The sequence below is a fragment of the Pantherophis guttatus genome, chromosome 5, assembly GCF_059756535.1.
Source record: "Pantherophis guttatus breed Tessera chromosome 5, ASM5975653v1, whole genome shotgun sequence".
Taxonomy (NCBI): domain Eukaryota; kingdom Metazoa; phylum Chordata; class Lepidosauria; order Squamata; family Colubridae; genus Pantherophis; species Pantherophis guttatus.
Genome location: NC_142067.1, coordinates 19,739,982 through 19,766,563, shown reverse-complemented (window position 1 = coordinate 19,766,563; position 26,582 = coordinate 19,739,982). Strand labels below are relative to the sequence as shown.

The 26,582-nt window shown below is 40.6% G+C and overlaps 1 protein-coding gene across 2 annotated transcripts in view; it reads left to right on the top strand.

Moving 5' to 3' along the window:
* ALKBH8 (alkB homolog 8, tRNA methyltransferase) overlaps positions 1-26,372 on the top strand; it is a 66,223-nt gene extending 39,851 nt beyond the window's left edge. For both annotated transcript variants that reach the window (XM_087894647.1, XM_034409479.2), the window contains exons 10-12: positions 4,709-4,965; positions 22,343-22,492; positions 24,427-26,372. In XM_087894647.1, coding sequence (XP_087750773.1) covers positions 4,709-4,965; positions 22,343-22,492; positions 24,427-24,981 — 962 coding nt within the window. In that variant the 3' untranslated portion in view covers positions 24,982-26,372. The remainder of the gene's footprint in view (positions 1-4,708; positions 4,966-22,342; positions 22,493-24,426) is intronic.
* Positions 26,373-26,582: the final 210 nt, after the last annotated feature.

The window sequence follows — 26,582 nt, the reverse complement described above, 5'->3', positions numbered from 1 at the left end:
TAAAATAAAACAACATGATTATTAAAATAATTACCCAAAATAGTAACTGAAGAGTTCAGTAATAACATAATACAGATCCAGGGCCTAAAAGTCATCATTCCTTTTTCAATCAGTGATGATAAGAACAAGACAGATCTACCACAAAGCTGGTTTAAAATTCCATCAGCTGATAACGCCTGAGGGAACATTCAGAACTTTTAATACCTTACAAAAGGCCAAGAGTTCTAAAATTCTGGAGAACTAGAAAGCTACTTTTCTATTTTATTAGTTCTTAGCTCGGGGGTTCCTACGCTCTTTGTCCTGATGGACTCATTTGGAGTTATGAGAATTTTTACATATTGTTAAATTTATATCTTGGTTTTTTTTTTTATTTTTACAACTCAAAATGGTGTTCCTAAGGCTGTGTATTTTCCTCATAATGGCAACTTTATGGGATGGGTTGGTCTGAGAGAGAGAGCGAGCACCTGGCCCAAAGTCACGCAGCTAGCTTCCATACCTAAGAATGAACTAGAACGCATAATTTTGGTTTCAGCATTTTAATCTCTCTAATTTATCGTGAATATGTAGGAAGTCCTCAATTTGTGGCTGTTCGCTTAACGAAGTTACAACCTATTTGATAAAGGGGAACTCATGACCCAGGCCTGAGGTTCCAATGGTTGCTCCTTCCCCCCACCCCCAAGTGGTTAAGTGATGGTACATTGCTCAGCAATGTGGGGTCATTTATGGATGTTTGCAACATCCAAGGTCACGTGATCACATTTTACAAGGGTTTTACTGAAAATTGGCATTTACCACTAGCTTTTGCAAAGCCATGCCATAGCAAACAATGGGTTATGACTTAGGATCGAAATGGACAGGCACCATTATGGCCATAACTCGAGGACTACCTGTATAAAGGAGAATCTATTGCAAATCAATACTTCTGCCGACTGCCGGCTGCCTGCAATTTGGCAGTTCAAATCTCACCAGGCTCAAGGTTGACTCATCCTTCCATCCTTCCAAGGTCGGTAAAATGAGGACCCAAAATTGTTGGGGGGCAATAGGCTGACTCTGTAAACTGCTTAGAGAGGGCTGTAAAGTGGTGTATAAGTTAAATATTGGTATTCTCAACCTTGGCAAGGTGAAGATATCAGGGCTTCAACTCCCAGAATTCCCCAGCCAGTCAAGTCAGCTAGAGAATTCTGGGAGTTGAAGTCCAGACGTCTTCATTTTGCCAAGGTTGAGAAACACTGTTGTAAATGTTCTCAGAGAAAGGCTGTCAGGGAGGGATCTCCGAACTTGCTTTAAGATTATGGACTTCAATTCCCAGAATTCCCTAGCCAGCCTGGGCAGCTACCTTGAGGGAAATTACCAAGCATCACCCCCAGAAGGTTTCCACTGCCCTTTTTCTGCTCATTTCCAAGAAAGCTGAAAGGCCAACTCTCCATCCTTTCTATTTCCAATAAATGTAGATGAGGCTATAAGTTGGTACTTTGCTTTCCAGTATATTAACTCCCTATAATAGAAGTTAAATGGATGCTATATGAATGTAAAAAAAAAAAAAACACAGTTTGTTTAGCATGGTCACTTGTAACAAGTGTCTCGAGATAATAGCTTTGTTTTCCTCTATCAAATTATGTACATGAGATTCACAGCCAGATTTCTTATGTTTATTTTTGGGATGGTACATTAGGCTACTGATGAAAAATTTTGTATGGAAATAAATGGTTTATGTTGAAAAACACTGTATAGAGTCTGGGCCATTAAGACTGGTGTCACTGTGGTGTCATTATACATAATTATTAGCCTAGACAATAAAGGTCAGCTTTTTCTCCACATAATTCTGTCTCTGTTGTTTGGCCTTGTATAAACTGACTAGGAATTCTGGGTGTTAAAATCCTAACATGGCTGATTTAGTACCAGGTTACAAAAAGCAAAGAAAAACATGGTTTGCCTTCATTGTGGCTTTCTCTCTTCCTTCTGTTTTGATCAGTCTAAAAGCTCTGAAAACCTTGGATGAAATGCAAGAAATAAATAATTCCCTTATCTCAGTGACCACTTTTTCTAATTAACTTTTCTTTTAAAAAAAATGAGTGCATGGGTAACTAAACTATGATTAATTTTGACATTTATAAATGCTAGGAATCAGAGAAAATAAACAGGCAGGCAGAGGGGATTCTTTGGGCTCTCAGAGAAGGGGCTTCTCTTCAAATGAAACCCTTTGATGTCTCCAGAAAGGCCATTCCAGAAGGTTCTAAGGTGCTAGAACAGGGGTCGGCAACCTTAAACACTCAAAGAGCCATTTGGACCCATTTCCCACAGAAAAGAAAACACCGGGAGCCACAAAACTCTTCCCGTGCCTGACTATTTCTTGAGCGACCACAAAATTCAACATATGTAGTTGAATTAAATGTTCTGTTTTCTTCCGAAGCTTTTCTTTTCTTGGATTTTTCCATGGTTGGCCTACCGGGGGTTGAAAAGCTCAATAAATCACATGCTGGCGGGTGTCACACATTGGCGGTTGTGATGCATATTTTGAGTGACAGGGAGCTGCAGCAGAGGGATGAAAGAGCCACATGCGGCTCCAGAGCCGCAGGTTGCTGACCCCTGTGCTAGAAGATGACAGGGATCTGGAAGTAGAAAAGAGGAGGGAGCTCCAAAATACAAGTGTCCAGTAGATGGCAGCACCAAACTAACGTTGGCCATTTTCAAACAGGCTAAAAAGTTGGATCTGTCTAGTCTTTGGGCAGGGAAACCACAGAAGATACTAGAGTTGTAGTCTAAGAAGTTGAAAAATATCAGCTGAGAAGTTGAAAAATATCCTTGAGGAACATAATGACAAGCTTCGTCCATATTGTTGGCTGGATAAATGTGTGAATGCCACCAGCCTGACATTTTTATTTGTTACTATATTAATAGAGAAATGCTTGGATAGATTGGATCCTGGCCATACCATTTACTGCATATTATTCCTGGAATATGATTTTCATTGCAACTAATTCACAGTAAATCACTTATTTACCCTTATAGCAGGGCTAAGCATATTTCTAATTTTGGGAGCATATTGTAGGCACTTTCCCTAAAAGGTGTGGTCAGTTTCATTACCAATTACCCAGAATAACGATCTGGTGATATTATTCTCTAATTTCCTCTTCGTCTCCTAGATTTGTATGTCCTGCAATATTTTCAGTTTCTAAAAATGCCTAAGACATCTATTTGAGGTTCAGAGGCAAATAAAAAGTTTTTAGCCCGTTGGCTAAAAGTATATATATTGTGTTTAACTTATAAAAGACTATTAGGTGGGACAGGAAGTTTGGTAGCTGCCAAGAGAAATATCTACAGACTAGTTGCTTACTCCATTCCTGTTTCATAATGTTCCAGTTAGTGATGACTACCTTTTGAACATGGCAAAATTTCTAATTTAAGAGGAGGAGGTCTGTTCATAACAGACTATGGGATTATGGGAGTGACGAGGCGCTCCCATGTGACACCTCTCCTCCACGAGCTGCACTGGCTCCCAGTGGTCTTCCTGGTGCGCTTCAAGGTATTGGTGACCACCTTTAAAGCGCTCCATGGCTTAGGGCTGGGGTATTTACAAGACTGCCTTCTGCCACCAATAGCCTCCGACCGGCCTGTACGCTTGCACAGAGAGGGCCTCCTCAGGGTGCTGTCCGCCAGACAGTGTCAGCTGGTGACCCCCAGGGGGAGAGCCTTCTCTGTGGCGGCGCCCGCCCTCTGAAACAACCTCCCCCCAGAGATACGTACAATACCAGACCTCCGGACTTTTCGTCGGGCCCTGAAAACTTATTTATTTCACCTAGCCGGCTGGCTTGATCCCACTGTTTTGGTTAAATTTAAATGATTTTAATTGGGTTGTTTTAAATTGCGGCCAAAAATATTTAATTATTTTTAAACTGTTTTTAAATTTTGTATGTTCTATTTTATTCTGGCTGTTCACCGCCCTGAGTCCTGCTGGAGAAGGGCAATATACAAATTTAAATAAATAAATAAATAAATAAATAAATAAATAAATAAATAAATAAATAAATAAATAAATAAATAAATAAATAAATAAATAAATAAATAAGCAAGCAAGCAAGCAAGCAAGCAAGCAAGCAAGCAAGCAAGCAAGCAAGCAAGCAAGCAAGCAAGCAAGCAAGCAAGCAAGCAAGCAAGCAAAGACTGGGGGCTGGGATTTTTATTATTGAACTATGGGTGAGCCTCTCTTAACATCTGTTCAAATTTATTGTGGTGCTGAATAATTGGTAGTTACAACTGGTTCTCGTACATATATTGGTTGCAGTGTCCTGCAGTCATGTGATCACAATTTATGACGTCTTTTCTGGGTTCCTACGAGCAAAGCTCGTAGAAGACAGCAGGAGGTTGCAAAAGGCAACCACATGACATCCTCACTTACCAACAGTGCAGGATTCACTTAATGTCAGCAATGCCTTAATTTCTTTGCAAAGCAGCATGATCATGTGATATCACGCTTTACAAATGCATCACTCAGCAACAGAAAGTCCGGTCCCAACAATAGCTGTTGTTAACCCAGGGCTATCTGTAATTAAATTTTGCAATAAAAATTAACATTGAAATTTGCAGTTCGATTTGCGACTGTCTGTATTCTCTCCGTTAAAAAAAACAAAAAGATTGTTCTGGGTCTAAAACTTAGCAATTAAAAATAAACCTATCTTCTACCTTTCTTCTCCCAATCTCCTTCCTCCAGCATTTCCTTCCGTATGCGACAGTCAGCATAAAGAGAGGGCGCCCTCGTTTCACAATAGCGACAAAGACGCCTCTGTGCTAGAACAGAAGTATGTCCACGAAGTGTATGAAGACATTGCCAGACATTTCAGCAACACCAGGCATAGTCCGTGGCCACAAGTGGTCGAGTTCCTTAAAGGCTTGCCACGTGGGGCTGTTGTGGCTGATGTTGGCTGTGGCAATGGAAAGTACCTAGGCCTCCGCAAAGACTTGTATATGGTAAGATGATATTTGGTTTGCATTTCTGTAAGCTTTGTTTATGTGAATGAAGGCAAATAATACGTGTCCTAGGATAATGTTGCAGGATCCAGTCAGGGTCAGTCACCAGGACCAGAGATTTAGTCTTCCGAGATAGTAGAAGTTCTCCCTACCAGAATGTGTTTGTTTATATGCTACATTTACCGTATTTTTCTGGGAGTATAAGATACAATTTTTTCCCTCCTAAAAGAGGCTGAAAATTTGGGTGCGTGTTATATTCCGAATGTAACCCCGCCCACCTGCCGGCCCCTACCCTTCGGCCTCCGCGTGACCTCTTTCTGCCTGCAGAGATTGCCACCGACAATGGCTTGTGTTTTGGGGCTCCACATGTCGTGTTTTCAGCCACCAAATGCTCCGTTTGAGAGCCCTTCAAGGCTGCGGGGATTGCCAAAGCACATCGCCTCCAATCGCCATTCGAAAACACAATGTGTTTAGAGGCTGAAAATGTGACGCACGGTGCCCAAAATGGTTACCAAGAGCAGCTGCTGCCTTCTCTTACCCCTTCTGTGCTTCGTTTGCTTTAGTCACTGGAGCTCCCTCCAACGATCAGCTGTGCTTTTGAAGCTGTCTTTCAGCCCCAACGCAAGTGAAGCAATCTTCCGTGCTTTGCCTGCTTTTCTAATTGCTGCTCCCTCCGATGATCAGCTGTGTTTTAGAAGCTGTTTTTTTAGCCCCAACCTCAAAACCAGCAAGCAAATTAATGTGCTGAAGCTGACCACGCAAGGACGCTAGCCAGATGAATATCTGGTAGGCAGAATTTTTTCCCCCTATTTTCCTCCCCAAATACTAAGATGTCTCTTATACTCCAAAAATATGGTATATGCCATTTTCATTTTAGGACAGGTAATCACTTTTAGTTGTTGGTGTCCTTACGGGCATCCCACCAAATTATAGCAGTTTACTCTTTTGCTTTAGAGGCAAGAAGCAGATGAAAATTTATAGTGAAATCCATAAATAATCAAAACACATCTGAACTGAATAAATCTTCAGAGAACCTTTACAAGTTGTTTCAGTGCTTAAACCAACCAGCTGCAAAATAATTTTGGCTAAGTTAGATATATGAAAAATCCCCTAAATCTTTTATTATGGGAGACTGTAAAAGAGGACAGGTAGTCCTCAACTTACAACCATTTGATTAGTGACCTTTCAAAGTTACAACAGCAAAAAAAAAAAGTGACTTATGACACTTTTGACACTTACGACAGTTGCAGCACTCCTGTGGTAACATCATCAAAATTTGGATGCCTGGCAACTGGCATGTATTTATGATGGTTGCAATGACAAGGATCAAAAGGTCATGTGATCACCTTTTACAACCTTCTGACAAGCAACTGGGGAAGCCAGATTCATTTAACAACTGCAGTGCTTCGCTTAATAGTTAAGAAAGATCATAAAATGGGGCAAAACTCACTTAACAACTGTCTTGCTTAGCAGCCGAAATTTTGAGCTTAATTGTGGTCGTACGTTGAGGACTAACTGTACTGAGTTGGCCTTGAAGAAGGTATCAGCAACTATTAAATAGACATAGCTTAGCCCCAAAAGGTAAGGGAGAGTGAAAAAGAAACTGAATATTGACCAGCCTTGATTCTCTTTGGTACAAGATCAGGAAAATATAATCTTTGCTAGGCCTTTAAGATTATATTACTATACGCTTTAATAATAAAGTGGAATTCCATCGTTCTTATAGTTTCTGTCTCCTGACCTGGCTGACTTGACTGATACATACCTGTAGTATGCTTTTAAATCTAAACGTACATAGTCCTGGATAGGATTTTAGACCTATTCTTAATATTAGATTGCACAGTTCCTAGCAAGGAATTTTCTGACTATGTTTACCAATCCCATTTGTTTTCTTTCTATGGCAGGGATGTCAAACTCGAGGCCCGTGGGCAGGATCCGACCCGCGGGGTGCTTAGATCTGGGAACAGAATAGGACCGGCCCACGGTGCCTCTGCCAGCAAAAATGGAGCTCGGGAAGGCCACGTGCGGCTGTCCCAAGCACCATTTTCGCTGGCAGAGGGTTGCAGGAGGCTGTCGCAGCCAAAAACGGAGCTCGGGAGCCCATTTTTGCTAGCAGACGACTTGGGCCACCACAGGTGCCTCCAACAAAAGTGATGTTGAGCTGGCCACACCCATCCTGGCCACGCCCACCTTGGACCCCTGAGGGCAAACAAAACCCTGATGCGGCCCTCAATGAAATCAAGTTTGACATTCCTGTTCTATGGCTTTCACTTTTCCCTTTGAGTGTGTCTGAAATGGCTACTTTCCATTTTCATAGAATAAATCAGGCCATTACAAAAAGAATAGATAATAGAATAAATCAAACCACAGTCTGGTTTACTGTGTCCAGATTCGTATTAGTTGTAATATCAAATAATGTCTGCTGGAAGCATCATGTAATCATATCCCAAAAAGAGCACAGATAGTGAAGCAATAGGTTTTCAATCTACATCCAAAGATTAAAACCACAGGAAAATTAGCTTAGCTTCAGACTAATTGTTTTTTTAGAATTGCTGTTCAAAGCGATAGGCTTGATGGATTGTAATCTGTAAAGCAAAAGTATTACCTTCCCTGGCTTCTCTTAAGTTTATCCTGCCTATCAGGTCATAGTTTAAAAGGTTTTAGTTGTTCGTTGCCACATCGCCCAAACCAAATATTGATTGTGGGGCCATATGTTAAAGTCATTACCGTCTAGGCGTAAGAGGTTAGGTCCATGTGGTGGGTATAATCAGGAAATTACATCATCCTCAGAAGTATATACAATTAATTAATGTGAAGTAATTAAAACTGGATAGCATTTTAGGAGCTAGATGAAATTACTTTCAGTTAGGGGCTGCTGAAGCTGAATAATTGTTTTACTGAACTGCAGGTTGCAACTCCCTTAAGTCATTTTCCATAAAGCCTCTGCCAATTTCAGATGATTATTGGATCTTTTCAGATAGGAATAGTTATAAAGGACTTCTTGTTGCAGCTGAACATTTTCTGATCATCAGGTTCTACTGACTTGAAACAAATAAGAAACCCCTGATATCTTGAAATTTAATTAAAAATGCACAATAATTATTTTGCTTTTGATGTTTCAGACTTAACGTGGTTACCAAATTATTTATTATTGTTTATTTATTGGTTCGATTTATATGCCACCCTTTTCCGGAGACTCAGGGCGGCTTACAATGCGTTAAGCAATAGCCTTCAAACTTTTGTATATACCTGCTTAGTATAAGCGGTGTTCCTTTTTTTTATATATATATACAAAGTCAGCTTATTGCCCCCACAAATCGGGTCCTCATTTTACCTACCTCAAAAGGATGGAAGGCTGAGTCAACCTTGAGCCTGGTGAGATTTGAACTTGCAGTAATTGCAGGCAGCTGGTGTTGCTTAAAGCACTTAACAGTGCTTTAGTCTGCTGCGCCACCAAGGCTCTTTTTAGAATTGTTTGGTTTTTTTATTTGTTAGAATTATATCTACCAGGATTTCTTGGATCATCATCTACATTAGCAGGAGGATGGGATATTATCCATAGAATGGGGTGACAGGAGATGTGAAAATACATTCTGAGAGAAATAAAACGTAGGAGATCCAAAGATTGAGGTATATAAGAGAGAGCTTACACTGTCAGTTCATAAAGCAGTTGTGAGTATAGCACAAACGGGTGAAATCCAGCAAGTTCTGACAGGTTCTGGAGAACCGGTAGCGAAAATTTTGAGTAGTTCAGAGAACCGGCAAATACTATCTCTGGCTGGCCCCCGAGTGGGGTGGGAATGGAGATTTTGCAATATCCTTCCCCCAGGAGTGGGGAGGGAATGGAGATTTTGCAGTATCCTTCCCCTGCCACGCCCACCAAGCCCCGCCCACCAAACCACACCACACCAACCAAGCCACGCCCACAGAACAGGTAGAAAAAAAAATTGGATTTCACCACTGAGCACAACCTTTCTTGCTTGGTGATTAATGTAATAAATGTCCTTTGGTTTCATGTAATCCATTGGGACAAGAATGAAAGTATTCGTTGACTTTTAGTACAGCTGTTTCAAGAGGAAATGTGCCTTTGTAGCTATTTTTCCTCAAAAATTGCCATCTTGAAGTGGTTTACAGGGACTTTCTTGGAAGAAAAAACTTATTGTATGAGAATCTAGTTTTCTCTCTGTCTATTCTATTTTCTTTGAAGGTAATTTTAGGAAATGGGATTATTTTTACTTAATGAATAATAAATCTAGGTTGCTTGTTTTATTTGAGGTAAAAACCATAGGGAATTTTAAGCTACAATCCAGTGGGTGCTTACCTGACATTCAAAAACAGCAAAACATATTTGTTAGTGGACATACACTGAATTTTACTGTCAGTCAAGCATTGTTCTCTCCTCAGATATTGAGACTGTAATAAACAGCTGGCTGTATTCTTACAAAACCTGCTGTACGTCATAGTTATGGATCACGGCTAGCTTTAGTCTTGACTGTTACAATCGCTGCTGAATCAGAGGTCATGGCCTGAAATATGGGTGCATCCTCGTGCACATATAACCCTATATATTACACATAACATACATATGTTATACATAAGCAGGAAATGAGTGTTCTGGCTCTCAAATTATCAGCTAGCTGGTTTGAACGACATTGCTAGGGATCTCTATTTATGCAGATGATAATGTTGATCAAATGACCAGCTGGCTGAGGGTAGATGGTCCCCTTTCCAAGTCCAAATTCAAAAACTGCATTATTTTATTCAACTCCTGGGTCTTTAACAAAATAGCAGATTGGAAGGGGCACTGGAGGTCCTCCAATCCAACCTCCTGAACAAGCACGAGACTCTATACCATTCCAAGTGGCTGTCCAGTCTTTTCTTTAAAAACTCCATTGATGGAGCACCCATAACTTCGGAAGGCAAGCTATTCCACTGGTTAATCGTGCTCACTGTTAGGAAGTTTCACCTTAGTTCTAGGTTTCTTCTATCCTTGGTTAGTTTCCATCCATTGTTTCTTGTCTTGCTTTCTGGTGCTTTGGAAAATAGGTTGACCCCCCTTTTATGGAATCCTCTAAATCTTTGTTTTCTTTGTTAGATCTTTGTTAATCTTCGTTAAATCCTTGAAACTAAAAAAACCCTTATTATTAATTTCTATAGATACTTATTATCAGGAAAATAATTTTATATGAAGATGCCAAGAAATGAATGGAATAATTAGAGATTCCTATATTATATAGACAGTGGGAGAGTGCCAAAGAGTCTCAGGTTGACTTCTCATATTTACTTCCATGTCCCTATTATTTCAGTGAATAACTCCACTCTAATCAAAGGGTGATCAGGGGGAGAAATTGACATTATCATGCAAGCAACACAAGTTACACACCTGCTTTTGATGTCATGATGCACAATTGCATAGTTTATGCAGCAGTGATTTTTACAATATTTTAATATCATTGTGGCTTGTTATGGATGCCTGCGGCCTGGGGTATTGTGGTACTTCTTTGCAGTGAATCTTACATTCATTGCAAAGTCAACAAACCCAACGTTTACAGGCAATGAACATCATTGCATATTGCAGTAGCCAAAAATCCAAATCAAAATAATGTGTAGGCTGAAATCTTATAAGAACAAAAAGGCAGATGATGTAAAGTCCCTCTAGATGAAGATCATTAAAAAGGATATAATACTTTTTTAAACGAGTACATTAGTTGTCAGTTCTCATAAGGGGTGAAATGCTACCAGTTCGCTCTGGTTTGGGCAAACCAGTAGTAAAAAAATGCTTTAAAAAAGTAAAAAAAGGGTTCTGACGATCGTTGGAACCTTTTTTTTTACTTTTTAAAGCATTTTTTACTACCTATTTGCCGAACCGGTAGTAAAAAAATGCTTAAAAAAAGCAAAAAAAAAAAAAAAAAAGTTGGTCACGCCCATCCAGTCACATGACCCCACCAAGCCATGCCCACCAAGTCACGCCCACAGAACCCGTAACAACAAATTTTACATTTCACCACTGGTTCTCATATGTAGGTATTGTCAAAGACAGTTTGTCACAGGTGAAAAATTACAGCTTCCCAAAGCAAAAAAACAAAAACAAATGGTCATTCTTAATATCAACATATTTTTGGAGGAAGCAAGAAAATATTACATTTTTAAACTTTCTTTTTGTGGGAGTCTATCATTAAGATGCTCTGATTTTTCTGTCCAATAGGTCTTGCTCAAAGATTGGAGTCTGCAATGTAACTAATAATTATTTCCAAGCTACATCGTTCAGGCATAAATATGCCTGTTCATAATTCAATCGTTTCCTCATGATTTAAAATAAATTGCTGAAAGCAGATGCATTGTAATAGCGGAGATTTTAATAGCAACTTACATTTTGTAATTGAATAGAAACGAGATAAATGTGTCTGCCAAGGATGATGATGATGATGATAATAATGATAATAATAAACCTTTACTCTGAAAGACTCCAACATTTTTATAATGTCATTATAGAGAAAAAGTGAAAGAGGGGAAAAGAAGGTCACACCTAAACTTTTGCTGACGCAAAATGGGGCAGCCATTAATTGTACACTCCTTAGAACCCTGTTAGTCTGAAGCAGTATAGAAATCATCCTGCCTGGTGCAATTTTTAAAAATTTTACACCTCCCCCATCTTCCCTACAAGATCACTGCTGGTTGCATAAGGCGAGGTTTTTCAAACTGTGTTCTTGTGTTCTGTGACTTGAGAGAGACGATAGGCAGAAAAGAAAATTAGTTGAATACCACCAATTTTCTGTTCCTAGAGCAGAATAACAGAGGTCAGACAAATGGTTGTCAAATCTTTTATTAAAAACTTCCAGAGTTGGAGCACTCACAATTTCTGGAGGCAAGTCATTCCGCTGGTTAATTGTTCTCACTGTCAGGAAATTTCTCCTTAGTTCTACCGTAGGTTGCTTTTCTTCTTGATTAGTGTCCATCCATTGCTTCTTGTCTTCCTTTCAGGTGTTTGGAAAATAAGTTGACCCGATTTTCTTTGTGGCAGCCCCTCAAATATTGCAACACTGCTATCATGTCACCACAGTCCTTCTTTTCATTAAACTAAACATATCCAATTCCTGCAACTGTTCTTCATATATTTTAGCCTCCAGTCCCCTAATCACATGGATTTCAATTCCCAAATTCTAGGAGTTGAAGCCCATATATCTTATAGTTGCCAAGGTCGAGAAATACTGCTCTAGATTGTATCTCTTTATCGGGAGTTCTATTTTTTAGTCTAACGAACAAGTTGCATGGTCTAAAAATGTTTGCAAACCCTTAACATAAAGATTCATGGTTTTCAGAATGATTCTGGCAAGCCCGTGAAATCACTCCAGCCAATTATGATTTATTTGATAAACCATGGCTTAGTGCAGTGATGGTTAACCTTTTTGGTGCCGAGTGCCCAAAGTGCGCCTGCATCAGTGGTGGGATGCTCCCGGTTTGATCCAGTTCTTGTGAACCGGTAATAATGGCGGTGGGAGGCTCCGCCCACCCACCCGGACGTCATCATGAACGATCTGTGCATGCGCAGAAGCGCGCATGCTCCTGTTGCAAACCTGTAGCGGAGGTAAATAGAACCCACCCCTGGCCCGCACATGCGCGGATGCACGCACATGTGCCCAAACCCTCAAAATGCAATGCGAGTGCCCCCGCACATGTGCCCCGTGCCCCCCGCGCATGCCCCCCATGCCTTGTTTTGGCTTCCAGGTTGGTGCAGGTGGCAGAAAGATAGGGCGCGCTGGGAGGGAACCTGCGGAGACTGGGGAAGGCATGGGTGGCAGAAATGGAGGAGAAAGATAGGGAGCGCTGGGGGGAACCTGTGGAGATCGGAGAAGGCCCCGCCCCATGCACATGCGCAGCAGAGACCAGAAGACCAGCTGGCCAGTGGGAGGTGTACGCGCATGCACGGTGGCGCTGGGCTGGGATGACAGCTGGGGTGCCCGCAAAAAGGGCTCTTCGTGCCACCTGTGGCACATGTGCCATAGGTTCGCTATCATGGGTTTAGTGTAGTATGTGAATTAGTTCAGTATCAGCAACATATCGTTGAGATCCTTCAACAAGATTGCCTCAGTTCCCTCTCTGTGAGCTGATTCACCACCATCCTCTCTCTCTGTTGCTAATTGTATGTTCAGTGCTTCTTCCCTCTGAGCTGATTTTGAATTGCTTTGCAGTGGGAAAGGTCAAGGCAATTATAGCTCCTTTTCCTTGTTCCCTTGCAAGACTGCAGGTGAAAAGTGAACAGGAGATAGCAGAAGAAGGGGGGAGAACACTCTTACCTCCATGACAGGAGCCTTGTTAGGTGCCCAACTGTACCCAACTCTTTGGTAATGCCTTTCTAAGCACCTTGAAACACCTCACTTTTCAGATTTGATGAAATAAATCTGAGGTTTTTTCCCCTCCTTGGTAGATCATGGAAAATGGTTCTGTTGTTTTGAAATGCCTTGGAGGCATTCCAGGCAGCCATTTGTAGTAAAAACCACTGATGGATTTCATTTCTGCTCCACAGAATACCAAGGGCTCGCTCGTGGGAAGCTTGGATACTCAGATTTTATTAGCAGCCAAGAAACTAAAAGTATCTTGGAGATTAAAGACTAGAAACAGCAAACAGTGAAAGCTTAAAAGTATAATGGAAGTTGCCGGAAACGCATCTGCCAGCAAGAGATAGGCTTCTCATTTTCAACATAGCATCTTTTACCCCCTAAAAAAGGTGATACGGCTTTCTCTGTGGTGAAAAACAAAGCTTTACGTGAGGCAACTGTTAAAGGCCTGATTCAGAACAAGTAGACCAATGGAATTTCTCTCTTTTTCTCTGCATGCTGTCATCCTCCTTGCTGTGTTTGTATGCATTTGCCAGAATTTAATTTGTTTTTTCAAGACTCTCATGCTATTAGTTATAGCTGAGATATTTCTCTGGGGAGCCACATAATTTCATTTGGTGGCTGGATTTCAAAATTAGATGTAGTTCTCTCTCCATTAGCTTTCTGATACATTACATCAATCAGATTTCAATGGACTTAAATGATTTAATTCCACCTGATGGAGTTAGTTATTATGAAGTAGAGCTAAATGCCCACAGCATCTCATGTTCTTTTTTGTTCCCTGAACTTGGATAAGTAATTAATCTCTCCTGAGTTGCATGGTCCCTTACAATTATTCTCTTCTGCATTTTATATCTTAATTGCTACTTCGATAATAGAAATAAATGGGGCTACTGCTAAAATATGGCTACAGTCTAGGATGAAACCATAACATTTTGAGTTCTTTCTTTTCTGGTCTAAAGAAATGCCGAGACCAAAAATGGGGCAGAAGCTATTCTTTTGTATATTCTATCCCCTATTTTATTGAAGAAAATCTAAGGAAAATGGTTTTTTCATTAATTTTTCTGAAGGATGATTTTTGTGAAGTAAAAATCATCCGATTATTTTTAATAGTTGTATTTAATGTAGGGGCATGAGTTCTGAAAGCATTTTTTTATTCATGAGGTTCATCACCTGGGAAGTGACTGAAAATGGCTCTTTACTGCTATTTAGTAAATGCCACTTCCATCATCTGAGGGGTAAACTAGAAGTCACTTTCTCCTCAAGATTGTATTTTAATGTTGTTGTAGTTTTTGATGGTCATTTTAGAGCCAACTTCTATATAGAAAAAATACAGATAGTCTTCGACTTACAACAGTTTGTTTAGTGACCATTCAAAGTTATAAGTGAGATGGAGATGGATAGAGCTTTGAGTGATATACAGTAGATGGGTAAAATTTCGGATGATTGTATTGGTCCTACAAAAGTAATAACTAATAAATAAAATAGCTGCCCCTGCCACTGATCATAAATTTGGTTGCCAAAACAGAATGCCTCAGGTAGAGGTGATGATACCAGAGACTGCCATTTGTCAGAAATGGTCCTGCTTGGGCAGGGGGTTGGACTAGATGACCTACAAGGTCCCTTCCAACTCAATCTGTAAATCTGTTAATTGCACTGAAAAATGTGACTTACGACTGTTTTTCATTTTGCAGCATCCCCATAATCATGTGATCCAAATTCAGATGCTTGGCATCTGGTTCATATTTGTGATTTTTGCTGTGTTCCAAAGTCATGTGATCACCTTTTGTGACCTTATGACAAGCAAAGACAATGGGGAAGCCAGATTCACCTACCAGGTTACTAACTTACTAACTCCAGTGATTCACGTAACAACTGTGGCAAGAAAAGTCATAAAATGGGGCAAAACTCACTTGCCAAATGTCTCACTGAACAACAGAAATTTTAGGCTCAATTGTGATCGTAAGTTGAGGACTACCTGTACATGGACAAGATTCAAATGTTAGCCATAAAATAACAATGACATAACAATGAAGCAGCAGTATTACTAATATCAGTAGCCAGCCCAAAATATCAACTTATAAATGAAAACAGATCAGAGGAATAACCTTCTATTTCAGGATTCTTAGTACAGACAGTAATGTAACATCTGGAATCAGGAGCAGGGGTGAAATTTAGCAGGTTCTGACAGGTTCTGGAGAACCAGTAACGGAAATTTTGAGTAGTTCGGAGAACAGCAAATACCCTCTGGCTGGCTCCAGAGTGGGGTGGGAATGGAGATTTTGCAGTATCCTTCCCCTGCCACGCCCACCAAGCCACACCCACCAAGCCATACCTCGCCCACCAAGCCACACCCACAGACCTGGCAGTAAAAAAATTTGAATTTCACCACTGATCAGGAGTACTCCTAAAGATACATCCCCAGCTATTCACACTATGTAGTTGACATTTTTGCCATGATCAAAAAAGAACACACACCAAAGAATCATGAATATATTTCAGGAATTAAATTCACAAGGGGAAAAAGAAATAAGAGCCTACGCTTCCTGGACATACTCTTAACTGAAGGGTGAGCAACTATGGCCACTTTATGACTTGTGGACATGGTTGGCTCATGATCTCTAGGAGTTGAAGTCCATGGGGGTCTATACCTCCTTAACTGAACAATGAAATTCTCCACTATTCTTTCATCAGTTGCAGTGTGACCTTTTTCAGCTGCTGGCTTCATCTGTCCCCATTACACGTGGCACTGCTTTCTATCCTGCATCATCTTTAATCTCACAGCGGAAGCTCTTCTGCATCCTCTGAACTTCCTGCTTTTCTGTTCCCATTTGTTCATACGGGCTGCCACATCGTTCAAGGTTGCATCTCTCCCTTCTGTCTTTGCCTTACATTCAGGGTATGAATACAAATAGCATATCAAATGCAGAACATCTTGTTGCCAAGCTGGGTGATTGTACCACTGTCGGAAAAAAAGCTCATCGGTATTCATCTGCATTATTGCACATATTCCAATGTTCAGCCTTGGCATTCCAAATCGGCTGCTGGACTGAAGTTCGTCTCGGAATAAATCCTGATCACAGAAGCATGTCGAGAGAGGAAGAAAGTTAATTAGTTAGAAAAATGTTAAAATAACTTCTGATAATCTGAATGAGATCACAGCATTAGTTGTGGGAAATGATAAAATGCAAGTTTGCAGTAATCATCTCTTTGCAGTTTCCATGGACGTGCATCCAGTATTCATCACATTTATGCCAAAGGGAAATTTCCTCCGGAGATGGCATATCCTTTGTATTTTTATCACACTTGAAATAATCGATGCTCCAAAGTATTTTTATTTTTATTGCAAGATCTAATCTTTTTGTTTTGGACAGTGGATTCACTACATAGGACGTTACAACTAAGCCTGACTTCGCAATTATTTGATATAATTTAGATGCAAATTAGGATTTCATATTCTGGCTGTCATATGCTTTATTCCTCTTGGTTAGCTAAGCTATATAGCTCATTACATTTCATCACACCACAGTGTTGTTGTCTCTTGCAAGGTCATCTCAGGGTTGTCTTTTTGATTGAATTCTTCTTCTCTGTCCATTTTTACTGTTCTTACTTGGGACAGCAGAAAGTGATTAAGCTGAGTGGAATTTCGTCTCTTTATGCAAGAACCAAGAACCTCTTGAGCAGGGGTGAAATGCTCCCGGTTCGGACCGGATCACCCAATCCGGTAGCGATGGAGGTGGGTGGTTCGGAGAACCGGTAGCAAAAATCCCTGCCCCCCGCCATGCCCAGCTGAGCCACGTGATCATCAGAGGCTTTTTTTCTTTTAAATGGCTCTGATGACCAAGCTGAGTTGCCTGATCGTCAGAGGGTTTTTAAAAAAACCCTCTGCTGATCAGGCAACTCAGCTGGGATCATCAGAGCCTTTTGAAAGCATTTTTTTACAACCTCTTCACCGAAGAGGTTGTAGAAAAAATGGTTTTAAAAGTAAAAAAAAAAAAATTGGTCACACCCACCTAGTCACATTAACACCCCCCCCCCATCAAGCCACGGCCACAGAACCGGTAGTAACAAATTTTAGATTTCACCACTGCTCTTGAGTCTCTATTTAGTTGCTGAGATGTTCACATGAAGGATCAAATTCCATCCCTTTCTCCCAGCTCTAAATTATCTAACAGGACTCCTTGTTAGAAATTCTTTTCATTACTGTTTTAACATTCTCTTTTTCAGCGAGTCATGAAAAATACTTTTAGACTTTGTAAACACCAGAATGGACCAATTTGTTTGTTTGGAGTGCAATCTGTTCTGCAGATGGTGGGCTCTGGTGCTGTAAATGTTCTTAATTAAAATCAAAGTCTTTACGATCATACCCAGTAATGAAATTGGCACTATCAGCAATAAAGATTTCCCAGTTACGGCAAATCTTTGAAATGCCGTACATATTATGTACAACTGGCGTGCACTTTACATTTACCCTAATCCAACAAAACTGAAATGTGGAATATTGGTTTTTTTTTCTTACAGCTCTTTCCCTTTAATGAAATGGAGCAAATCTGCTTTGAAAATTAGATCTGGCATATATTCTGTCAATAAACCACTTTGTAACTGGCAGTTAAAGCTGACTAAATTGAGAATTTAATCTCTCTTGGCTGGAAACACTAAAATAAATAACCTGTTATTAAAAATTCTATTTATGTTAAAACAAATGAGTAAATTGTTAGAGTTACCAAAGGAAACTATTTATTGGTTTTTGTATGCCCCATCTGTTGACTTTACATGGCATTGTTTTCATCTGATATATGCAAGTGCATGAATGAAACCTAGTTTACAGCTTTTGCATTCTGTTTTTATTGTCTTCTAGCAGCTAATCCATCAACTAAAATTAGTCTTGTAGATCAACTTTTATATTCATAGCAAGAAATCTGTGGTACAGATTTACATGATTCCCTGTGTTGTTGGTTTTTTACTGTAATAAATTTTTTATATATAATTTATTTCCTCTTTGCAAATATAATATCTTGCCTGTAAACAGACTGATTCCTGGATTGCCATGATGATTATGAATAACCATAAGTTTATATAATCTATGAATAAAAAATTAATAGGTTTATTTCACTCATAAAGTGGGGCTTTACTTGGTCACCTTAAATTGGCAACCTCTGAAACATCATTGGAAGATGTGTATGTGTGTGTGGGTATTTTATATATTACCTTTATGTTCAGAAAGCATTGTGGGATTTTTGGAAATAGTGTAATATATTGCAGGAGAGTATAAATCAGGAGCCACAACTTATGGAGGTTTAGTGCATGTTCCTAAATTTTGAGAGTGTGTTATATGCATTCTCACAAAAGGCTGCCATAGGGGATGTACTTAGTCACCTATTTATCCAAAGGCAAAATAGTAAAATTTCCAGTCTCCCTTTCCAGCTTTTATGGGTCCATGTAGAAGTGACATTATTTGAAATAAAGGCAATGCTTGAGCCTGACAGTTTGCTTTGCAATTCAGTGTTAGCTTTCTGGTTTTTTTTGAAAAAGAATCTAAAAAGTAATAAAACCAGGTAGGACATGGGGCCCAGCAAGCATTGCAGAAGGTATCCCTGAGGTCCATACTAGATTTTAGGCTCCAAGTATGGTGTCAGACTTGGAAGCCATCTTTTACAATTGGGCCTTCAGGCCTGCCACATTTTTCTACTGTGGGAAAATGGGAGGGGGGATTGTATAGAGCAGTGATGGCTAATCTTTTTGCCATCGCATGCCAAAAGGGGGGGGACACGGGAGGGTCATGCACATGTGTGCCCATATCCATAATTCAATGCCCCCTGCCCCCCGTGCATGCAACCCCACCACGCTTCCACCGCTTTTGGCACGCAGTGGCAAGGTAGGCCCGTTTTCGCCCTCCCCAGCTCAGAAACTTTCTTAGAGTCTGGGGAGGGCAAAAACAGCCTCTCCCCCCCTCGAGGCCCTCTGGAGGCAGGAAATGGGCCTGTTTCCTGACTTCCGGTGGGCCCTGAAGGCTCAAAAATCAGTTGGCCGGCTAAGCTAGGGCAGCGCTTGCGTGCCCACCGATATGGCTCCGCGTGCCACCTGTGGCACGCGTGCCATAGCTTCGCCATCATAGGTATAGAGCATGGGTGATATATAGTCAAAATAACATTCTTTTCTCAGAGAGTCAAGGCCACGGTGCCTTGCAGCTGCCATGAGGGGACTGGGAGGTTTCTTCAGTTTTGGATGGTGCCTGATTGGATCATGTGATGGACATGTGGGTGCTGGGCAGGGACTTGAACTTTCTTTTGGGTGGGGAAAACGTGGAAGTTTTCAGATTCAGGTTTCCCCAGATGTGCCAATATGACATCTTCAATAAAATGGAACTTTGAGGGAAGCCTTGGAGTCTTCTTTTGTTGGGGGTGTTTCTTGGAACCTTGACATGTGGGGCAGAATTACCAAGCTTGCTTGTTTCTTGCACCAATGGAAAAAACTACTTGGGATTCAGTCCGGTGCTTCCTTTTCAAATCTCCTTCATTCTATAGCTGCTACTCTCAAATTGATAGCAATAATACAGTAGAAGTGTTTGAGCTACAATCCTGCTGGCCTTCCAAAGCTATCCACAAAGCCATTCCAGGTTGATGCGATCTGAAGGTCAGATGAGAGTGCTACAGTGCTCCTTTTCTTGAGATTGAAAATTAAAGTGATCTCTCCTGCTGTGTGTTTCCATGCTGTTTGAACTGGGCTGCGATAGGAAACATACAGTTGCTAGTAAATTAATAAACCTCATTCAGACCGCCTCTGAACTTCTTACTGATTGGAAAAAAAGGGAGGAATACAACTATATAGCTGTCTAACAGCAACAGTATAAATGCCCTTTTCATGCCATAGATTATTTAAAAAAGAACCAACAACTCGGATTTCAGACCAAAAGCAAATATCTCTGTGAATTCTATAGGTCAGAGGTCTCCAACCTTGGTAACATTAAGACTTGTAGACTGCAACTCCCAGAATTCCTCAGCCAGCAAAGCTGGCTGAGGAATTTTGGGAGTTGAAGTCCACAAGTCTTAAAATTGCCAAGGTTGGAGATCCCTGCTATAGATGGGCTGTTCTGCCTGTTGAGACTAGCTTGTTCCAAAATTTAGATAAATCTACTTGAATAAGAACAAGTTTATTAGGGGTAGGAGTTCTTCAGTATTTACAATCACTGCCAAAAATTGCTCTGAGTAGTTTTTAGAACCGTGGTTTATATTCCTCATAAGCTTGAATACTGTCCTATCAATGAAGATAGTCGGAAGGAACTTGTGGTTCAGGTCAGCCTGAAGCAAAGAGGATAGCTTTGTAGAGATACATTACCAGTGACAAATAGACTCAATCTGAAGTTATCTCCTATTAACCTGGCTGGTTGCTAATTATATTTTTAGTTATAAAATAGTCAAATTGTCAAAAGTAAAATTGGAAGGTAGGCAGTAAGAGCAGCTAAGTGGCTCCAGTTCAGTGGTGGGTTGCTACAGTGGCGGGAAGCTCCGCCCACCCACCCGGATGTCATCAAATATGCTCTGCACATGCGCAAGCGATCTAGTTAAAAGGTAACCTTTATCCGTTTTCAGAGTACAGTTCTCGTGAAAGATGTGTTGTTAAGGCCATCTCTAGTGGAAATTGACTAGACGGTGGGTGAAACTGTGCTCAGCCTAGCCTACTATGCCTTGTATTCGTTGTAATTTTGATGTCCTCTGCTGAATGAATAACTGTATGTGTATTGATTTTATTCCAAGCTGCTTTGAGTGTCTTACAGAAGAGAAGCGGGGCAGCAGAATGTATTTCAAATAAACAAGGCCAGAGTTAATATTGCTGCAAGCATTCCTGAGTGAATTGTCTAGCTGGAGAAAAAGAATTTTTTTTAAAAAAGGGCATATGTTTGCTCTCTTTGCTATCCTTCCTCCCCCCCACTTTTAAAAAACAATTGGCAAATTGACAGAACATATAGCAGGAATAGGGATGCGATGGCTCAGTGGCTAAGATGTTGAGCTTATTGATCGAAAGTTCAGCGATTCAGTGGTTCGAATCCCTAGTGCCGCGTAAGAGGGTGAGCTCCCGTTCCTTGTCCCAGCTTCTGCCAACCTATCAGTTCGAAAGCATGTAAAAAATGCAAGTAGAAAAATAGGGACCACCTTTGGTGGGAGGGTAACAGCGTTCCGTGCGCCTTTGGCATTTGGTCATGCCGGCCACATGACCACGGAGATGTCTTCGGACAGTGCTGGCTCTTCAGCTTTGAAACGGAGATGAGCACTGCCCCCTAGAGTCAGGAATGACTAGCACATATGTGCGAGGAGAACCTTTACCTTTACTCTAGCAGGAATGCAATTGGTGGAAGAGGTGAGAAAATATTCCCTTTCCCTGGGGGAAACATGGACCACAGGATCAGTTAGGATCCATTTCCTGTTGCTTCTGTGACTATCAGATGATAATGGAAAATGGAATTAAAATGTAAATCCTACTTTTAGTCATGTCAATTGGATTCCAGATCGATGATGGCCAGAACGGGAAAGAGAACTGGTTTCTTAATGGTACTGGGGGTTCAAACAATAGTTTGTTTTTGATACCATTTACACAGAGTTGGTAAACTCACCGTCTATAAAATGCAGCTAATATTGAATTATCTCATAAATCTTGATGGGGGGGGGGGGGTAAAAGCAGGCTTATAAATCAAGGCAATCAGTGTGGTGGATTGTGTTAAAACAATAGCACAAAAGAGAGAAACTTAAGAGCTTTGATACCAGCAGGTGTAATTTGGAGTTTACAGTCCTTCACATCTGGGCAGCCAGCTGTTACTGTTCCTTTCACTGAAGAAGCATGTGTGCCCGCTGTTAATCCAGCACTGAGATCATTATTTTGGTTCTTCCCTAAAGAGATAAAAGTTAACCACATTTCAATATTGGATCTAGAAAACGGGGGCTCTCTTGACTATTGCTTATTTCTGAAAAGCTACAGAATTTTAATATTCATTCCTAGTTTGTGTACAGCCTTCTCACACTTTCTTTTTTTTTTTTTAATTTTAACAGTTGGGCTGTGACCATAGTAAGACTCTGGTAGACATCTGTGGAGAAAAGGAATTTCAGGCTTTTGTGTGCGATGCACTCACTGTGCCAATACGGAGTGGTTCTTGTGATGCTTGCATATCCATTGCGGTCATCCATCATTTTTCAACAGTGGTAGGTAAAAACTGCCTAAAAGTAGAAACATTGTAATATACAGTAGTTTATCCTTCTGTTTCATGGTTGTTGTTATTGTTGCTGTTGTTGTTGTTGCTGTTTTCATCCCAGGGAGCTGTGATTCCCAGTTCCATTTTTGAAGCTCCCAAAGAACTTCCAGATTGCTCCCTTGATTTTTACATCACAGTTATTGGCGCCATTGTATTAAGGTCTACCATATTTTTTTTTATTGTCTATAACTATTTTCTGGGGTGGGATTGGGGGCAAGAAAGAAAATGGAAAAGACATTCCCATCCTGTGAAATTCCTGTACCACTAATGTTTTTCTGTTTCTTAACATCCCCGTACAGACAGTCTGCAATAAAAATCCCTCAATTCTGTCTTTTCTGATTGGCGGTGATTCTTCACGTTCTCTGGCATATTATCTTAAGTTTTTGTTTCCTGAAGACACTGCTGCTAAATCTGAAACTTTGTACACAAAGCATGCGTTGGACCACTTAGCAGTGATCCTGTTTCAACCTCACTGGAGATGTGTCTATTGAAGCAAATTATGAGTCAAGTGTTGTATTGTGATATGAGATCCTTCTGAATCTTTTTGGCAAGACTTCGTTCTCCAAGTTAACTTTGATAAGCTAGGTTTTAGCCAATATGGCATAACCAAGGGTGGGCAATTGTGGCCCTTTTACAACCTGTGGACTTCAACTCCACAGTTTGTAAAAGGAGTTGAAGTCCACAGGTTGTAAAAGGGCTACAGTTGCCCACCCCTGGCATAAGCTTTTTGCTATTCTGAATGTGAACAGATTGTAGAACTTGCATGTTGTGGTTCTCAGTTTTGCTAGCTACATCACAATATTTTTTTTTGTAAATGTCAGAACATAAAGGGTTTTAGCTTAGCTGTTGGAAGACCTCTTTTGCCCAATTAGACCTGCCATCACTTCCCTGTTTTCAAAGGAAACTCAGTTACGTGCCCTGCTAAAATTTCTACCGTGTTTTCCCAAAAATAAGACCCTGTCTTATATTTTTTTGAACCCTGAAATAAGCGCTTGGCTTTATTGCCATGTGCTCAAAAGCCCGATTGGGCTTAATATCAGGGGATGTCTTATTTTGGGGGAACAGGGTAGTACAGTTAAGGAAGCTCATGGGGGCTCCCTTAAGAGGGGGCTCCCTTACTAGAGATCTATTTTGTTATGTTTTACAGATAGTCCTGTAATTAAGCTTGCAATTGTGGTCATAAGTCATGCCAGTGATTAAGTGAATCTCCATGTGGCCACTCCTGATTTTATATATATTTTTTGCAGCAGCAGCCGTAAAGCAAACACCACAGTCGTTAAGTAAATCATTATTCGCAATGGGTGTTTTTTTCATGGAAGCTGAAAGTAAATGCTGTTTCCAACAAAAACATCATCAACTGTAATCTCATGACTGCAGGATGCTGCAATCCGCTGTTGATGCAGTTCCTGAGCACCCAAAATGCAGTCATGTGACCTCAGGGCATGGACAGTTCTTGGGACTCTGAAGGTGGTCATAAGTCTGTCATGACTTCAATTGGTCGTTAAGCAACAACCGGTTGTAAATTGAGGACTACCCGTAATTAAAATGGTTCTTTCTTTCAATAAAGTTGTTTACATGTTCTGGTAGCTGTTCCTTGTTCTATAGGTTTGATTATTTTATTGTTGGCTGAATTTTAAAAAAATAAATATTTAATTGTATATTCATTCTATTATATTAATTTCATTGATATATAATACTATTAAATAGCTGAAAAGCATGAAAGATGTATAATTTAAAAAGTAGAAGTAAACAGACTGCAGAATAGTATAGTAGCTCCTAATTCTCTGAGCTCGGTCTTGTATTTTGTTTTTGTTCTGAGTACGGTTTTTAGTTTGTTACCTTTTACCTTTAGGGTGACTATCTGTGTTTCTCCCCCTTGACTAGGAGAGGAGGCTGGCTGTGCTCTGTGAACTAACTCGGCTGCTGAGACCTGGTGGAAAAGCACTTGTTTACGTTTGGGCCATGGAACAGGAATACAAGGAGCAGAAGTCAAAGTATCTGAAAGGGGAAAAAACTAGCAATAAAAGGCTTGGCAAAGCTGTCAGCGACACGCTAAAAAAAACAGGCAGCACTGAATGCCAAGGTTTGGCACAGCCTAGCAAGGGCTGTAATCAGCCTAATGGGACGAGCAACAGTCCAAACCAGGGAGTTCCTGCCAGCCTTCCAGTTCATACAAATAGAACTTCCTTTGAAACTCAAGATGTCTTGGTCCCTTGGCACCTGAAAGATGGGATAAAGAAAAAGACAAGACATGCCAAGCTTTGTCAGCCTCTGGATGGCTCTACCTATGCTCCAGAACCCAACCCTGTTTTTCACCGCTATTACCACGTCTTCTATGAAGGTGAACTGGAACAGCTGTGTAAACAACTAGACTGCATAAAGCTGCAAGGAAGTTACTATGACCAAGGAAACTGGTGTGTGGTTCTTGAAAAGCAGTGATGCCTTCACAGTTCCACAGAGGCAGCTGTGTCTTGGATGGGATTTATTGATAAAATTATTTCCATGGGTATTTCTAAAACATGGTTGGTTACCGTGTTTACATTTGGCTTTTGGTGTTGTGTTTATATTTTTTTAAAAATAAATACCACTTTTACATGCTGAGAGGAGAGAGGCTTTTCCTTCCTCGATTTATTAAATTCTAGCTTGATGATCAGATTTCACAATCATCCTTGCAATTTACAGATCTGTTGGTTCTAGGAGCGTGATGGCGATCCAATGCATGCGTGCCAGAGGTGGCACGCAGCGCCCTCTCTGATGGCACATGAGCCATTGCCCCAGTTCAGCTCTGTTGCGCCCCAGTTCAGCACATGCGCCTCCCGCCGGCCAGCTGGTCTTCAGGTCTCTGCCGCTCATATGATGGGAGTGGGGGGGCTTGTATGGGGCGGGGCGCATGCGAGGGGTTTGGGTGCTCATGTGAATTCAGGCGTGCATGTGCGTGCTTTGGGCACTTGGTCCCGAAAAGGTTAGCCATCACCGTTCTAGGAGATGTGATCAAATACTGAAAGCATCTGATTTGATACACTCGTATGCAGTGGAACAATTGAGAAATGTCAAACTTATGGAAGGATATAAATGACTATTTTATTTAGCAAAACTAGTGGGTTACAGTGAATTCTGGTCCTGCGTGCCTGGGGCAGGCCAAAACAAACATCATAGGAATACCTGATTGTAGGGATTTGATCATCAAATCATCATCATCAAAAAAAAAATGTCATCAAAAAAGCACAACAAAGAATGTTCTTTCTGTGCCAAGTCAGAAAGCTCAAACTGCCCAAGAAGCTGCTGATACAATTCTACAGAGGAATTATTGAGTCTGTCATCTGCCTGGTTTGGTTCTGCAACCCAACTCTATAACTGTCTGGTTTGGTTCTGCAACCCAACAAGACAGACACAGACTCCAGAGGATAATTAGAACTGCAGAAAAAATAATTGCTATCAACCTGCCTTCCATTGAGGCTCTGTATACTGCACGAGTCAAAAAAAGGGCTGTGAAAATATTTACAGACCCCTCGCATCCTGGACATAAACTGTTTCGACTCCTACCCTCAAAACGACGCTATAGAACACTGCACACCAGAACAACTAGACACAAGAACAATTTTTTCCCGAATGCCATCACTCTGCTAAACAAATAATTCCCTCAACACTGTCAAACTATTTACTAAGTCTGCACTACTATTAATCTTCTCATTGTTCTCACCACCCATCTCCTTCCATTTATGACTGTATATCTGTAACTTTGTTGCTTGTATCCGTACAATTTATGTTGATATTATTTCCTGATTGCTTATTTGTACCCTATGACTATCATTAAATGTTGTACCATATAATTCTTGAGGAACTATCTTTTCTTTTTATGTACACTGAGAGCATATGCACCAAGACAAATTCCTTGTGTGTCCAATCACACTTGGCCAATAAAAATAACCTCTATTCTATTCTATTCTATTCTATTCTATTCTATTCTATTCTATTCTATTCTATTCTATTCTATTCTATTCTATTCTCAAACAAACACAGAGCATGTGCTCAATATAATG